The sequence below is a fragment of the Gnatocerus cornutus genome, chromosome 1, assembly GCF_029298725.1.
Source record: "Gnatocerus cornutus isolate USDA-ARS CGAHR chromosome 1, icGnaCorn1.1, whole genome shotgun sequence".
NCBI classification, from domain to species: domain Eukaryota; kingdom Metazoa; phylum Arthropoda; class Insecta; order Coleoptera; family Tenebrionidae; genus Gnatocerus; species Gnatocerus cornutus.
This window is the reverse complement of record NC_142233.1, coordinates 34,392,431-34,410,748: the sequence shown is the minus strand read 5'-3', so window position 1 is coordinate 34,410,748 and position 18,318 is coordinate 34,392,431. Positions and strand designations below refer to the sequence as shown.

Here is an 18,318-nt window from a genome sequence, read left to right as displayed (position 1 = left end):
GTAATTTTGACGGACTTGGAATAAAATTTGTGGAGATTTCTGATCTTTCTCTGCTTATTAAGTGTCCCAAATCAAAATTCTAGAGCAAAGGAAGCAGATAACAGAAAATTTTGTTCTGAAGGGAAACCAAAATTTGTATTTTTATTTGTAAAAATTTGTAACTCTGGTAATTTTCACGGTATAGGAATGAAAATTGGGTGGATTGCTGGTCCTACTCTGCTTATTAATTATCCCAAATTTCAAAATTCTCGAGCAAAGAAAACAGATTGCAGAAAATTTCATGTTTGAGGGAAACCAAATTTTTATTTTTTTTTTTAAAAATCCGTAACTGTGCTAATTTTCACGGTCTTGGAATCAAATTTTAGGAGATTTCTGATCCTGCTTTGCTTATAAATTGTCCCAAAATTCAAAACTTTTGAGTAAAAAACAAATTTAAAAAATTTTTCAAACTCATAATTTCACAAACTTTTCCAAAAATCTTCTAATTGAGCTTGCAACTTAAAAATTCATACTTTGAAGGGCTTAATAATTTTTACATTCTGTGTAAATGTAAAAATGTTTTCGAAATAGGTTCCACTTTCGTATTTTAGTCCGGCGCATCCACCATTTTTTAAAAACTTGGTAATCTTTGTATTCGAAAAGTGGAAAGGCATTTTAAAAGTGAAACGGCCTCCTGATTCCAAATCTGATATCCGTTTTGCTCCATCACGTCCGGATTCAGAGACATTCTTGAAATTAGCATAAAATGGGGAGTGGATGTCACTAAAAATTTATTTTTTGTATCTTCACTTAAACTTTTTTCTGGACAATGTGGTGGCAGTAACCGATGAAAATATCATCAATTTCTAAAAAATTATATCTGGGACGAAAAATTTATCTAGATTGATACCAAAACGTCTTCAAATTTACTCGACCAACAACTTTTTAACACTTGCTGTATAATTTTCATCTATGATCTTCCATTCTGACCAGTGAAATCATTTAGAAGCGCGAGATGTGGGCATCCAAGTTAAAAAAATTCAAAATCTTCGAAAGTTAACAAACCATAATTTTTTTCCTAAAAATCAGTCCATATTATTTCTCATGTAACTTCTAAATGGCCAGAGATAAAAACTTGTTCAACACCGTGTTAGAAAGCAGAAATCTTAACCTTTATAATGACGTATTGCAATTAAAAATCAAAATACCAATTTAAAAGTTGTCTACAAAAAAGTGTCAAAAAGTTTTAAAAACCGTTCGTTTTTCGAAATTTTCATCAGTTTTTCTCAAATATTGTGGCAAAAACTTACTCACTCAGCGACTTCCATAGTTCGTTGGAAAGCTTATTCAATTCCCTTTCCAATGATATATTATAGAGTTTCCTAATTTTGCAAGTTGTTAAGCAAAACTGAGAAAAAACTTATTTTGCAAATATTTCTAAGTTTTGACCTGATCTAAACGGGCTTCGAATTTAAAATCAGGAGACAATTCTACTATAGAAACGATTTTCAATTTCACCAGTATAAATTTCGCCCAATTTTTTTTCGACTAATTTTAACATTTTAGTCGGGCGCATCCACCGTTTCAAAAATTATTTTTGTGTTCTTCGTTTATTAAATTTAAACGTAAATTTGATTTAAATTTACCTAAAATTTTTCGTATCTTGCCCTCAGTCTCAGAAAAAAACTGTTTTTCCCGCAGCATATTCTACAAACGCGCACCACATTGCATAACTCAAAACCGTAATAATTCCCTGTATGTTGTGTTGCCTACATTTCACTCTTATCCTCGCAAACCTCCACAAAAACCTAAAAAACAAACCCGAATAATTGTAAACAGACATCTATCACTAAATATCGACCACCGTTAGGTTCAGTTCACACATACGCAAGACCAGTGGGTGGTGTTTGATTGATGAGTACATTGTTTGGACAAGTTCCATGGGGCATTTGCTAGCTGGGCCGACTGGTAGAGTGTTTACTCAATACGAGGGTGAAAACGGGGCTCTCCCTATCAGCTCTGTTCCTGCTGATAGTGCGAATGCACTTCGACAGATAGCGAAACATTTCAGGAATACACCATGAATATTTCAACATGATTTATTCAACACTGAACCAATTACACGCTTTACCACAACCATCTTCCGTCGGATCTCTCGGCGCGTTTTCTTGTTCCACGGGGGTGCTCGTCGAACATCCCATCGCCGGTTAAGGGGTTTCGGGGCATGCTTGAAGTATTCGCAGGTTTCTTCAAATCCTCTGGTTCAACAGGAAGTTGAGGTTCGTCCTCAGGAGGTTGCTCTACTTCCTCGGGAAGAGTCTCAGGAAGCACGGGAAGTTCGGGATTTTCGTTAATTTCAGGGCCGAACTGGAAAACGTTGCTTGTGGTTTGATTCCGGCGATTTATTCTTGAGAAACTTGAGCCTCGGACTGAGAAGATCTGGCTGCCATCGTTTTCGCCCAATTTTGGTTCTTTGAGACAAAAGATATCGCTTGAATTCCGCATTTTGTGTCGAATTTTATGTGGGTGACGTTAGATGACTTGATCAGATTCGTCAAAGTGGTTAGCCTTCTCATTAATTATTTTGAGCTGTGCGAGTCTTTGATGGGTTGTAATGCGAAACTGTGTAAATAAAAAAACTACTTCATCAATTATAATTGAGTTTTTAGATTCAAAAAGTCTCTAGTTTTATGGTAATGGCGTTTTTATAGTTTAAGAGCACAAATTGGCATTGCAAAGAAATGTAAAAATGTTTGTTTAGACAAATTAATTGGTGGAGTATTATGCAATCGCAGTTTTTGCGCTGCTTTTTACTCTGACAGTTTTTTCTGCGCTTCTACGATGTCCTTAATTAATTTTTTACCTAGTATTGGCTCTGAGGTATTGTCAGAAATTAACAGAAATTAAATACTAGTGTTTTTGGCTCTCCTAAAAACGAAAATCTCTAAAACTGTCTTTTTCCAAATAAAAATTTCCAAAATTTGTCTGTTTTGCTCTAATATTCTGAAATTTTGCACAATTAGCAAGCAAGTCATGCATAATAAGCTCCCCAAATTTTATTGTCATAGCTTTTAAACCACCAAAGTTCCAGGGTGTTTCTAGAATTTCTAGAATTTTTGTCTTTCCCTCAATAATTTTGTAATTTGTAACAACTATTGAGAAAGTCATGAAAAAAAGCTCTAAAAATTTTATTGTCATAGCATTAAAACTATCTGAGTTCAGAGACCTAGACCAAAAATTTTGATTTTTTTTGTGGCTGAACTAAACAATTTTTTTCTTTTACTCTATAATTTTGTAGTTTGGTACAATGAGCAAGCAAGTCATAAGTAATAAACTCTCGAAGTTTCATTGTCATACATTTTAAACCACCAAAGTTTCAGAGTCTAAAACAAAATTTTGAATTTTTTGCTTGGCCTAAAAATGAAAATATCTAGAATTTTTGTCTTTTGCTCAATAATTTTGTATTTTGGCAGAGTCATTAAATAAGTCATAAAAATGTAACTCCTAAAATTTTATTGTAAAAGGTTTCAAAATTTCCGAGTTCAAAGGCCAAGACCAAAAATTTAATCTTTTTTGTTCTTAATAAAAATAATTTCTAGAATTTTTGTCTTCTAAATTATAATTTTGTAATTTGGTGAAATTAGCTAGCGAGTCATAAAGAATAAGCTTCCCAAATTTCATTGTCATAGAGTTTAAACTACCCGAATTCCAGTGTCTAGAATACAACTTTTGATATTTTTTATTCTTCCTAAAATCAAAAAAATCTAAAATTCTTCTTCTTTGGTTAAAAAATCTACAGGGTCTGGCAACACTTGTGTCCACCCCCAAAATCGTCTTTAATTTTAAAGATAAAATTTTGAAAATTTGCATACACTCATAGTTGACAAAGCTCTAGAAGCCGACGCAAAAATTTATTTTTTATCACTTATAGTTTTGGCGTCGCGACGCCTTAAAAGTGTATTTTTTAGCTAATTGTGAAGTTTTATGAAATGAACCTCTAATTTAATTTTTTTTCAATATAAATGTGTTAAAAATATCTCAGTTGACATTTTAGATTTAATGTAAATTGTATTCAAAATTTGAGGAAAAAATGCTGTTTAATCAAGTTAGTTTCCAATTTTATTACGTCAAAATTGGGAACTACGTTTACACCCATCTGTCAACATCTTGTGTCACAAATGACATCTATTCTTTGGTTCGTTTTAGAAGGTAACAAAAGTCTTACTTGGCGAAATTGTCGCTTTGTCGATGTTAATTAACGATTTCTAGTGTCCAGAACGTGCAACATACCCGAGCTAATCAAAATTCACCTTCATATGAATGAATGAAGTGACTTGTGAAATTTTGGTGTAAACGTAGTTTGTCACTGCACCGTCAAAATGTTGAAAACTAACTTGATAAAACAGCGTTTTTTTCGCAAATTTTAAACACCATTTGAAGTAGATTTAAAATAAAAACTCAAATATTTGTATTACAGTTATGTTGAAAAAAAATTGAATTCGCTAATATTACCGCAAAAACTCAAAAATCGCTAAAAATTAAACTTTTTAGGTGTCGCGGCGCCAAAGAAACCGTGATATCAAAACAAATTTTTGTGTCAGCTTCTAGAGCTTTGTCAACTATAAGCGTATGCAAATTTTCAAAATTTTATCTTTAAAATTAAAGACGATTTTAGGGGTGGACACAAGTGTTGCCGGACCCTGTATAATTTGGCACTAATGCTAAGGAGAAACTTACCGAATTTTATATCTATAGTATTAAAACTATTAGAATTACACAGATTTTGTGTGGATCCTGATCTGGTTCTGCAAAACTGCTTTTTCTAGCCACTTCTCCGATTTCTTTGTAATTTTTATATTTTATATTTATTCGCCAGTGCTTCTTTCCCCATTCACAAATGTTATAATAGCAAACACCTCCACGCTGCGTTACAAAAGACACGAGGGACAAACATCACGTTCTTAAATGCATTTTACAAGATTACGGTGTGTTTCCTATTTTGACTTTTGTGAAAAAAAGGACAAAGAACTTATACATGTATACAAACAAACTTCTTTTGATATTGCGTCGGATGTTCCGGTTATTTGTGTGCAATGGTGCTATTATTCTGCACAAACTTTTGACTTTTGATGAAAAATGTAATTAATAACTGCATATTTCGACGTGTGATTTAGTTTATTTAAAATTATCGCGTCATAATTTAGATATTAATCACTGGTGTAAATGCCGCGCGTCCTCCTTTCAGTTGGACATAAAAGGGTCTAAACATCCCAAATCACATATAAATTGGCATCGGAAACGTTGTAAAAGTCAACAGAACATGAATAGAACAAGCAGCACACAGGACATTGAAAAAGTTAAAAGGTTGGGAAGGCCAGGTGTCAACTGACAAAGCCTCCGTGAAATTCACCCCACGCCCCCTAAATTCTGCCACAATATCAATTACGCCGAGGGTAGCTAAACTAGATGAATTAGACAAATCTCCGAGGTGTGCTCAATTGAAAATTTTTTCCAAACGAAAATATTTGCTGAAAACTGCTCATCTTCTTCCCTCCGTTTAACGGCTAAATTACACAAATTTCTATTTATTTAACATAAAATTAAGCATGGCGTAGATAATAAAATTTTCCGCGGCTTATTTAAATAGTGTTTTTTGTCCCGATGTGGCGATGGAAGAGGCAGAGGAATTGTTTGCGGGAGAGTTTCCCTTTAACTTGCAAAGAAAAGCAAAATAATTCTGCCGAGTTTTGAACAGGCAAACATTTTAAAACATTCCTCCATCACTCATACCAAACATTGACTTTCGCTCCCTCCTTGGTGTATAATGCCGACATTTACTAAAATAATTTATTTAGCAGGAAAATGTATAACTGTCGGTAAATATTTCCAGACCAAACTGAGGCATACTTTCGTTTTGTATACTCTCCAAATACAGTTTGTACAAAATTCCGTTCCTCACGTACAACGGGCAAAGATTTCAGTGTACATAGTACATATTTAATCTAGTGAGCTCTGGAACACTCTACTTTATTATTTGACACTCTTATAATGTGATATGGATTGTGCACATTGTCAAATTATTATATTTGAACGGTTCTCATTTGGATGCCTCCATCGATCCTATCAACTAGGACGAGAATGTTGACACAAAAACCGACGAAAACTATTATTTAAACTGCTAAAGTACCCAAAGACACAAGATTTGTACGTGTCAGATAAATAATTCCTCAAACAATGCTCGTGAATCACGCTCTTTATCTCTACCCTTGTTAAATTATGACCGTAAGAAATTTATTATTTATGATTATGACGCCAGATTTAGGTAAAAATAGAGTAATAAACATATCACAGAGCAACCGGATGAAGAACAATATTGTAAATAATTCACTGCATTACAACACATTGTGAAGCAGCACTGAAATTAAATTACAACACATGTGCGTCAAGGAGACACTTTTTCAGTTTTGTTGCTAAAAATAGCTTCAACTTATCTGCTTATCATTCATTTTCTGTTCTTTTAACTGTTTGTCAGTGCAGTTTGTCGTTTTAGAGTCTAAACTGTCAACCAATCAAAAGTCGTTTTAATAAATAATAAATTTTCGAAAAAAATTGCACTTACTATAAAAATGGAAAGTCAAAAATTGGTGTTCTTCACTTTTTCTTTGCAAAGTTATAGGATTGTTCGATTGTATTTTGAAAAGCCAATTTAATCAGCTTTCTATTGACCTATAAAACTCATCAAATTTTCGAAAAACTGATCTCATTTCCAAAAAAATGCTTTTTTTATACCTAGATATAAAATTTAGGGAAGTTATGGCCTTGCTTTATCATTAGTGTCCTATTAAAACCACAAATTTACAAAAATTTAGTTAAAAAGAAATGATTTTTAGAAACATTTCTTTTGGCCACTAAGAAAGAATAAACCAAAATTTATGACACCGTGTGATTCCTTCATTCTTAGTGTCACAGTACTGAAAGTTGACACAGTTGCTTCTCTTCACTCATTTATTTGTAACGCCAACTTACAAAAATTTGGCTTTAAAAAAAATATTTTGAAATTTTTACTTCGCGCACTATGAAAAACTTTTTTCAACACTCTGTATTGTCTTCATTTTGGGCATTACAAGAATGAAATTATTGAAAATTGCTCTTCTTACCTGTTCATTTAAAACTGAAACTGAACTTTTACTGAAATTAAGCGCAAATCCAATAATTTTTAGAAATTTTGGTTTTGAGTACCAAAAAAGAATGAACAAAAAATTTTAACATCCTATGATTTCTTCATTTTTAGTGTCACAGTACTAAAACTTCGGCCAGTTGCTTCTTTTGACTTTCTTATCAGTACTACCAACTTACGGAAATTTAGCTTAAAAAGAAGAATTTTTAGAATTTTTTAGTTTTTGAGCGCTATGAAAAATTTATTCTTTTTTTGTTGCCCTGTATTGTCTTCATTTTTTATATTACAACAATAAAAATAATAAAAATTGTTACTCGTGCTTGTTCTAATAAAACCACAAATTTACAAAAATTTAGCTCAAATAAAAATTTTTTTAGAAATTTTTGTTTTGGGTACTTACCAAGAAAAAACGAAGAAAAATGTTTAACGTCTTGTAATTCCTTCATTTTTAGTGTAGCAGCACTGAAATTTGACACAGTTGCTTCTCGTCCATACTACTAACTTACAAAAATTTAGCTCAAAGAGAAGAATTTCACAAATTTTTATTTTGAGTGCTATGAAAAAATCTATCCATTTTTTTTAACACCTTGTATTGTTTTTATTTTTGATATTACAACAATGAAAATATTGGAAATTGATCCTATTTCTTGTTTTAATAAAACCACAAGTTTACAAAAATTTAGCTCAAATAGAAGAATTTTTAGAAATTTTTGTTTTGGGTACCAAGAAAGAATGAAGAAAAAGTGTTAAAACCGGCAGCTTAATAAAGTTAATTTAGCCAATTTAATAAGCTTTCCAACGACCTATAAAACTCATCGCTAGAGTCTAAAGTCTCAAAAAAAAACTGTATTTTAGCAATATCTCCGAGTCCTGACCTGATAGAGCAAAGCGGGCTTCGGATTTAGAATCAGGAGGCAATTAATTGTAATTTATCGCACCTTTCGCGCTTTGCATAAAATCGTGGATGAACTGGGCAATAAATCCAAGGTAAAAATCCGTTTTGGTCGCAACCCATAAGAAACTGATTTATCATGGATTGAACGCTAGTATCTCTTGTAGCTGATAAGTAAAGCAAACAGTGACAATTACATGAATTATAACTTAACCGCAGAGCCTCAATTAGATGTCGAACGCCAACGAACCATAATCATTAACGCCATCATACTAACTGAAGAAATATGAAGAATGTTTCGTACGAAGCTAATTTGAAAAATTATCGGAATTATACACAAGTTGTGAAATAAATTTCCGAGGCGTAACGTCGCATCCCAATCGCCGAAAGAAATCCAGGAAGTTAAACGGTCACAAAAGCCCATTGTTGACGTTTCCTCGGTATATACAGCCCCTAATCCGCAAACCGAATCGTAAAGACGACGGATCGAATCGCTGAAATATTCGCTAATAACTCACCAAATAAATCATCGAGTGTTTACAAGGGAAAAATGAGGAGAAAAGTGAGAATGATGATTAAAGCTGCATCGAATCCAAACACGGAAAGTATACAAATGTAACAACTATATTGAGCAAACATCAACATAACTTGTAAAAATAACAATATTTGAGCATAATGTTGACAGGTGGGTTGTAGGTCTAACAAATTTAATCTTAAATTCAAATTTGAACAGATCAAACGCAGTGCGCGATGGGCCAATATTTAGTTATTTGCCCGAGCACACAACTTGTTGACTGCGTAAATACAGGGAAGCATTGTTTCCTTTTTTATATAAATTTACTATAAGCGGATTAATTTCAAGCACGCGATATTAATGCGGTGAAAAATTCAAATCGCAACTTCACATTTAATATGCTTCCGAAGCCGAACACTCTAGAATCTCACCCAAGCACAGCTTCTCAAAATTATAATTTTGATACACATTTTATTAATGTTTCGATGGTTGAAAGGGCCCCGGCAGCCCCCAATTTTCCCCGTCTATTTGTGGAGGAATACAATGAAAAATGAAGACATCCCAAAGCAAATAAACAACTAGGAACAATTATCGACTCAATTATGACTAAATAGACAGAATCAATAGTCAATAATGTGCACAAAGAACGATTACAAAGTTCAACTTGTAATCCTCGTGTTTGTACTAGTTGTTGACCAATTCTTATTTATATGGACGGAGCCACACTTACTACTTTAATTTGTATACAAACGGCATAGAAAAGAAATTTACTCAAATTTAATCGTTTTGTAAATTTGCACGGCAAACTGTTAATATAAAACCGTAAAAAAGTCAAATAATAAATATGAAATTCCCATTCTACTTAATTTATTTATACTATTAAACATAAATATTTGAGTGTTTGTAATTTTTGTTTATCGAAAACTAAAAAGTATGAATGAAACAGCAAACACGTTTAAATTAAAATAATAAAATTTCATCCACGCAGCGGTCACACGGTCAAAGTCTCAAGAATTATTTATCATAGTTTCAATATTTAAACATTGAATATTTGATGAAAACCGTAGGGATCACCAAACCAGACGTGATAACAATATCATAGGTAGTAGAGCAAATAGTGGGAAAATTTATGATCATAATTGTTAAACATTGTTTAGCAATATCCTCCAGCCTTGGAAAAGTTTCCATAGTCTCGCTGAACTTGACAAAAAATCCGCAAGCTGGAACGAATTTACTTAACCTTTTATAATCGGCAACATCGACATAAATCCCGTAGTACACGTAATCCCAGATATCCTGTATATTGAGGAGGATAAATAAATTACCGGTTTAGCCTACGGGACCGCTGGTTCTTTCGTTATCGGTCACGGTAAACGGGATTACATGAGGAAGATTGTATTGTATCCATCGGTGGCGAATTAAAAACTTGGATATTGATTGGGATAGCGGCCTGTTTGTCCTGTTTCAGGCTAATTAGAAATGGAATTTTATTTATGAATGTACGAGTTATGGATGAGGGGATGTGCCCTGTGGCTAAAACTCAAATAGGCATACCAACTGTTTGTAATCATTACATTCAAGCAATAAAATGCTTCATTGCACCCTCAGAATTGAAGCATAATGGGCTCATTCAGCTAAAAACCGGAGTGGTGGTTGCCATGTTTCTTCAATAAGGAATCGATCGAGCGGATATGCTCATTTTTTGACCACTGACATCTATACGGCGCTATCTTACCAGAATTTTTTTCTATTGACTGTTAAACGTTCATTTGAAGAGTCGTAGATTTGTGACAATTTAAGAACGCTTAAAAGTATTTTTTTTTTATTTTTTTTAGTTTTTTTGAGCCTGTAGGAAACTTTTGGCTGCTTAGTCTCACCGAAAATCTCGTGTTTTTTTGCATTTAAACTTTAAATTCATTCAAAAATAAACGCATGGTCAAAGTTATTCTTTTTGAGCTAAATTTTTGTAAGTTGGTACTACAGATAAATAAGTCAAAAGAAAGAACTGTCCCAAGTTTCAGTACTGCGGTACTAAAAATGAACGAATACAAAGCGATAAAATTTTTTGTTCATTCTTTCTTGGACTCAAAACAAAAATTTCTTAAAGTTCTTCTATTTGAGCTAGATTTCTGTAAATTTGCGGTTTCACCAGGATAGGTAAGAGGAGCAATTTCTATTAATTTCACACCAAAAACACCAAAAATCAAAATAATACAGAGCGATGAAAAAAATTGATAATTTTTTTATAGCGCTCAAAGTAAAAATTTCGAAAAATTCTTCTATTTGAGTTAAATTTTTGTAAATCTGTGATTTTATTAGCACAACGAAGAGGAACAATTTCCATTATTTTCATTGCTGTAATATCAAAAATGAAGACAATACAAAATGTTGAAAAAAGATACATTTTTCATAGCGCTCAAAGTAAAAATTGCTAAAAATTCTTTTTTAGGCGACTTAAACTGAAAATGAAATTTTTAGGCTTTAAAAGCGGCTAAAAGTGAGCCTTTTCTGGCCGCAAACATTTTCGGCCGATCTATGGTGGCGCCATCTATCCATAGTTTTGCATATTACATCAAGATACCAATATTACCCTCAATTTTATAATTATTTGGGTAAAATCAAATCGACAAACTGCTGTAAAGACGTGTTGAATTATTGAAAATGAACATGGATAGCAGTGCTGCTGCAACAACATCAAAAAGCACATCAAACCTAATTCATACAAATTGTGAAGCTACACATGCCGAAACTGCAAATGTAAAAAAAAAATATGAACTTTTCTAAAGGATTCATAAATATTTCCAATTATTCAGTTGTTATAAATAATTAAATCAATAAATCATAAGTAAAAATTAATTAACTAGTAAATTTAATGATGTCGCCTAAAAAATTTTGTGTGTATCACGGCCAAAAAGTGACATTTTGCCCTCGCCTTCTTTCTGGCCTCGGCTATCGCCTCGGCCATTAAAAACAGGCTCGACCAAAAAAGAAACACTTTTTGGCCTTGGTACACAAATAACTATTTTTTGAGCTAAATTTTTATAAGTTGATACTATGGATAAATGAATCACGAAAAGCAGCAGTCTCAAGTTTCAGTCCTGTGAAACTAAAAATGAAAAATTACAGGGCGTTTTGTTCGTTCTTTTTTCGAATTTGCCGCTTTAATAGGTCCATTAGAGTACTCAATTTGGAGTCGTTTATAGGTATCTATAAAAGAACTCAAAGTAGGAAATTTTGTTTTTTAAGAATTGGCAGAACTAATTAGTCTGGCTGTCACCTGCTTCCTGTCAAGTTCTTGGTCAATTTGGATTTTACGATTCGTGTTTAATAAATTGCTGCGTGAATAAAAAATGTATCAATGTAATTGAATTGTCCTTTGCGGCCAACAATAATTGTACCTAAATATAATAGATGTGAATACTGGCTGTGAGGTTAGGTTACGTTAAGTCAAAATTCAGTGACAGTGAAACTTAATAAATGTCAAATTTTAAATTGAATTTGAAAATCAAGTGGCAAGTCGTGGTTACAAAACGACTACCAAACGTGTAACACGAAAACTCTTAAAATTGGAAAATATATTTTTTTTATTAAAAAAAAGGGTGCAAATTCGAAAAAACAGTATAAAGGACTTGTTTTATAATGGCATTGATGCACTCGTCCCATACAAAACTCGCCTACGGCTCGTTTTGTACACCGGGAACTCGTGCACCAAATTGGCCATTATAAAACACGTTCTTTAATATACTATTTTAGTACCCAAAACAACTTTTAAAATTCTTCTATTCAAACTAAATTTTTACAAATTTGTGGTTTTATTAGAACAAGTAATAGAAATAATTTCCATTATTTTCATTGTCGTAATATCAAAAATACAGACAATATAGAGTGAAAAAAATTGGAAAATTTTTCATGAAGCTCAAAGTAAAAATTTCTAAAAATTCTCCTGCTTGAGTTAAATTTCTGTAAGTTGGTACTATGGATAAACGAAAATTTCTGGAAATGTGCGATTTTATTAGAACAGGTTAAAGCAACATTTTCCATTATTTTCGTTGTTGTAACATAAAAAATAAAAACAATACTGGGTATTGAAAAAAATTAATACATTTTTCATCGTGCTTTAAGTAAAAATTTTTAAAAATTCGGATATTTAAGCTAAATTTCTGTAAATTTGGGCTTTTAATAAAAAAGGCAAGAAGAGCAATTTCCATTACTTTCATTCTTGTAACGGCAAAAGACAATACAGGGTGTTGAAAACAAAATTGTTAACTTTCATTGTGCTCAAAGTAAGCATTTCTAAAAATACTCCTTTCTATCTTAAGAACAAAGCTCCACATGATGCGTTTTGACAGTTCAAGTTTCCACATTTATTAACATTTCCAAAAAGAAAAATCGGAGCTACCAACATAAACAAATTTGCAAGAGCTCTTCATCATGCGCTTGAATTTTGATCACCAGTTTAAACGTCATTAGTATCAATGTACAGCGACAAAATAATTTACAGTATCATATTTGGTGCAAACATTGCTTCCCATGATAATTATTATTAAGTAGTTAATTACGAAAATTTATGTGGTTTGTAATATAAATAAACACCCCAAATCCGCTGAAATCAGGTTTAGCCCAGTTGTAAGTAAAAATGCATCAAAAATACTTCCACTCCTATTTTATTAACTTCCCTAATTAGATTTTTGGTAAACTTTAATAACTGTTGGCTCAGTTAGATAAAGTTAGAGAAGTAGAACGAGTACCGTCAATTTAATCGCCCTGTGCCTCGCAGAATTATTCTTCCTTATTAACACGTCTCGATTAATAGTTGCAAGCATCAGTGTCTTATTTAACCCTCTAATGGTTAAATACTGTTTATAACAAACACTAATGTGGGGAATTACACATCGTGAGCTAAACATACGCAAACAAAAGACCGAATTCGGAATAAGCGCTCTTGATTATACAGGGTGTCCTTCCATCATTTCGTGTTTGACAACGTGCTAATTATCACATCTCCGTTAATTCAGTAACAAGCAAACAAATGTTTAAGAACAATACTCATCGTTGCTCGAAAATCATTAGAGCACACACTCAATTCGAGATTTTTTAAATTAAAGTCGACTTTAACTACATTCTAGAATTTTGAAATGGTTCGACATAGAAATGCAAATAATTACCTTACCTGACTGTGCTAATAATTTATATAAATGCATTTGTTCAAACACACGTTAATTGCATAAGTACATGTGTAAACTGTAAATTATAGAATTATTAACCAGTTATAACTACGTACTTCAGTTGGATTGTTGCTTCGCATAGTTTGCGATGTGAACATATTATTAATTAGTGTCACCGGGAAGACGAATGGGGGAGTAATAAAACCGAATCTACTTCCGGCCGACGCGAGGACACGTGTCGCTGGCATCAGTAAGGTCACGTGTCAAAAGGGCAATCATTAAACACTTTAGGATCATTTGCGACAATTATTAAAAATGCATGACCAAAAAAAAAAGATCAAGATCGCACCGAGCCCCTGAAACGTACGTCGGTGCTTGCGTGCTTCTCCTCATTTCTTAAATTCCTCGTGAAAACTCAACTAATCCAATATCGAAACTATTCCCCTTCCCCCCGATCATTAAAAATTCACGAGGTGCATTAAACGCGGCCTGCACGCAGCCATCAAATTTCCATCTTTTCCGTCACCACCGCGGCGCGTTTCTCTCTGTCTTAACTCCGGTGTTTTGACGTGGGGAGATTTAAACGAGAGAAACAACAAACACGCATGTAGCATGTACATGCATAGCTTTATGGTCCCATGATTTTATCAGGCCGGTCTCTGATTGGTTGTTTACTTAAAGGGGAGGGCCGCTGGTCCCCGGTTGTGTTTGGGTCATATGATATGGATGCTGGATTCGATTGTTTTTTGGAGTGGGGAGATCTACGTACTAGATCAGAGTGGAAGTCTTGTCGCGGGGAATTAAGATGTGATTTTTATTTTACGCAGATTATGGCGAGTGTTGATGCGAAACCTTACAGTTTATCTTTGCGAAAGGCAAACATGCGACCCTTGATTTTAATGTTACTTATGACCGGTAATAAGCCGATTAGTTATGATATATCCGTACAACTTAAGACACTGGAACTTCCTTAATAGCACTTGCTATTCTGTTTAAGTTTCTGATTAAGACCGTTTCACGAATATTGCGGAAAAATCGGTTGCGGATCTTATTCTCCCCATTGGCGTTATTTTAATTGCAGTAACTCTCCTGGTGGATGATAAAAAAACCTTTAAAAACTTTAAGGAACTTTTAATAATAATTTTTAGGAATCTTTAAAACTTTACAATAATCTAAGAAACCTTCAAGTTTTCAGAAAATTTCTAAAAAATCTCCAAGATTCTTTTAGTACTTCTATTAAGAGAGGATTCTGTTTCTTAAGACAATTTGAGAATATGCCAAAATAATCTTAAATAATTTTGAAGCATCTTTAACATTACTTTCCAGAAATTAATTTAAATTTTGGGCTCAGGGAAGAATTAGTTGCAACATGATAGGTAGCATGGGCGCCTTTTTTCATCACCTTCTAGATAACAAGATTTTAAAGAATCTCCCATTATCTCTGGGAGCCTATAAAATTTTCTATTACACTAGTCAACAAATGTTGAAAATTATTTCCCAAATATTTTCGAATTTAGATCTAATTTCATATTTAGTCCGGCGCATCCACCATTTAAAAAATAGTATATTAAAGAACGTGTTTTATAATGGCCAACTTGGTGCACGAGGTCCCGGTGTACAAAACGAGCCCTAGGCGAGTTTTGTATGGGACGAGTGCACCAATGTCATTATAAAACAAGTCCTTTATACTATTTTTTCGAATTTGCACCCTTTCTTTAATAAAAAATTTAACTTTTCCATTTCTAAGACTTTTCGTTTTACACGATTGGTAATGGTTTTGTAACCACGACTTGCCACTTGATTTTCAAATTTAATTTAAAATTTGACATTTATTGAGTTTCACTGTCACTGAATTTTGACATAACGTAACCTAACCTCACAGCCAGTATTCATATCTATTATATTTAGGTACAATTATTGTTGGCCGCAAAGTACAGTTCAATTATATTCATACATTTTTATTCACGCAGCAATTTATTAAACACAAATCGTAAAAACCAAATTGACCAAGAACTTGACAGGAGACAGGTGACAGCCAGACTAGTTAGTTCTGCCAATTCTTAAAAAACAAAATTTCCCACTTTGAGTTCTTTTATAGATACCTATAAACGACTCCAAATTGAGTACTCTAATAGACCTATTAAAGCGGCAAATTCGAAAAATATATTCAATTTTTATCTTTTGGATTAATTCCTCTAGTCGGTTAATTTAAAAAAAAATAAGGCAGTGGAGTAATTTCAAAAATCGATTGGCCAATTCCAAATGAAAAGTCCGTTTTGCACCATCAGGTCCGGATTCAAAAATATATTTGAAAAACATTTTTTTAGATTCTACTGTACAAGAATTTCCTAAAATTTTTTCCTAAAAACTTGTAAAGTTAGGAAATTGCTCGTCCGTGTTTCGGAAAGCTAATTAATAAGCTTTCCAACGGCATATTGAACCCATTGCTAGCACAAGTAGGTACTTTTCATGAAATTTTTGAAAATCCCAAAAATGCCGTTTTTAGCGATTTACAAATGCAATTTTGCATATAACTCGAAAATTACTACATTTATTCTTCATTGTAATAAATACATCATTGAAAAAGCTTGAAATCTTGCGTTTGCATTGCTATAGTTTGGGGACTGAAATACCGTGTTTATGACTTAATTGGGGTACTCACTGCACAAAGAGACAAAACCACAAAATAAAGGAATCAACAACGGTGATGGTTTCGTCTCCTTGTACAGTGAGTACCCCAATTAAGTCATAAACACGGTATTTCAGTCCCCAAACTATACACTCTTATCGTTTAGAAGTTACAGAACAAAAAACATGGAAGGGTTTAAAAAAAAATCAAATTTTTGTCGATTTCATAAAAAAATCAATGCCACTGTTAAAAAAGTTCTAAATTCTAGATACTTATTGAGTTTTAAAATGAATTTAATGCTAACGAACCGAAAGATAATACACAAGAAAACTTTTTAATGATGAAGAGTTCTTAGTTTGCTTATGGACTAAAAAAATTAAAGAGTGGAAATTTTTTGAAAGAAATTGTTCAGAATTTTCTAAGAGACACAATAAAAAACTGTTAAACAGAAATACTCGCCAATCTGTAAAATAGTTAGCACAAAATTGAGAGGTGAATGCCACGGAAAATTTATTTTTTGTATCTTCACTTAAAATTTTTTCCGGACAATCTGGTGGCATTGGACCAAAAAATATTTCAACAATTTTACGAAAAACATTAATTAAAAATTATCGAGACTGATACGAAACCGTCTTCGAAATTCATTTAAATTTTAAAAAACACGACCAGAACTTTTTAAGTTGCTTAATTTTTATCTATGATCTTCCATTCTGAGCAGTGAAATCGTTTAACGAAGCGAGATTTATCGAAAAACTACAATTGTGTGTGTATTCAAATCAAAATTTCAACAAAATCTTCGACAGTTTTCAAAACATGATTTTTTTTTCTAAAATTCGCTCCATTTTCTTTGTCTTGTAACTTCTAAAATGACAAAAGATAAAAACTTGTTTAACTCCGCGTTGAAAACAGAGATTTTAACCTTTGTAATGACGAATTACAATAAAAAATCAAAGCACTAATTTAGGAGTTCTCTGCAAAAAGAGTTAAAAACTTTTTAAACATCGTTCGTTTTTCGAAATTTTCATCAGTTTTTCTCAAATTTCTTGGAAAAAACTAATTCTTCCGGCGACTTCTATAGTTCTTTCGAAAGCTTATTTAATTACCTTTCCAACGTATATTATTGAGTTTCATGATATTGCAGGTTGTTAAGCAAAACTGAGAAAAACAAAAAGTGAACGCATAGGGCTCAAAATTTGCAAATATCTCTTAGTTCTGACCTAATGGAGCAAAACGGGCTTCGGATTTAGAATCACGAGGTAATTCTGCTTTAGAAAAGAGTTTTCACTGCTCCGAAACTTATTCACTAGTGTTATCATTCCGACGCATCTCCAAAAAGATCTAGAATCTTTATAAATCTCAACGAATCAAACTGGAAAAATCTCGATGTAGAATCAGTTTGAAGTGTCTAATCTCATAAAGATTAAAAAGTCAGAACTTTAAAAACGCAATTCATCTAAATAATTCGATTCTATTTGTGAAAATTTCTAGAATTTTGTTTTTCATTCTCTTCTAATAATTTGTGTTGTATTTTCCAGCTTTAACCGTTTTCCGAGTGATATCGCTTCAACTCAAATATTTATTTTGAGCTTCTTATTGAAAAGGAATTGGTAATGTCTTATCTCCATGATTACAACTAATATAAATAAAGGAAAGTGACGCTTTATCCTGTTACAAACAAACACGGAAAAACAACGTAAAATAATAACATAAACATTGCCTGTACGAGAAAGAGTGTTTTTGTTAAGACAAATAATTTCCTTCCGCTGGAAACTTTATTTATAATTCTTCATGGGAGGAATGTTGGCAATATCAACGTAATTTTTTTATCTATTGATTTAGTTGAACGACTTTATAGACCCTTCTAGACATTTCTTCTCTATAAAAATACACAAACATATTTCCCTGAAAAATCAAACGATTCTCAGAACTCTATTTATTCAGCGTGTGAAGATCGTAAAACTC

General features: G+C 32.6%; 1 protein-coding gene across 1 annotated transcript; it reads right to left on the bottom strand.

The window, feature by feature from the left end:
• Window positions 1-2,106: 2,106 nt before the first annotated feature.
• On the bottom strand, window positions 2,107-2,484 carry LOC148182008 (uncharacterized). The gene has a single exon (XM_088050100.1). The coding sequence runs from the start codon at window positions 2,482-2,484 to the stop codon at window positions 2,107-2,109; it is 378 nt and encodes a 125-aa protein (XP_087906226.1).
• Between the last annotated feature and the right edge of the window lie 15,834 nt (window positions 2,485-18,318).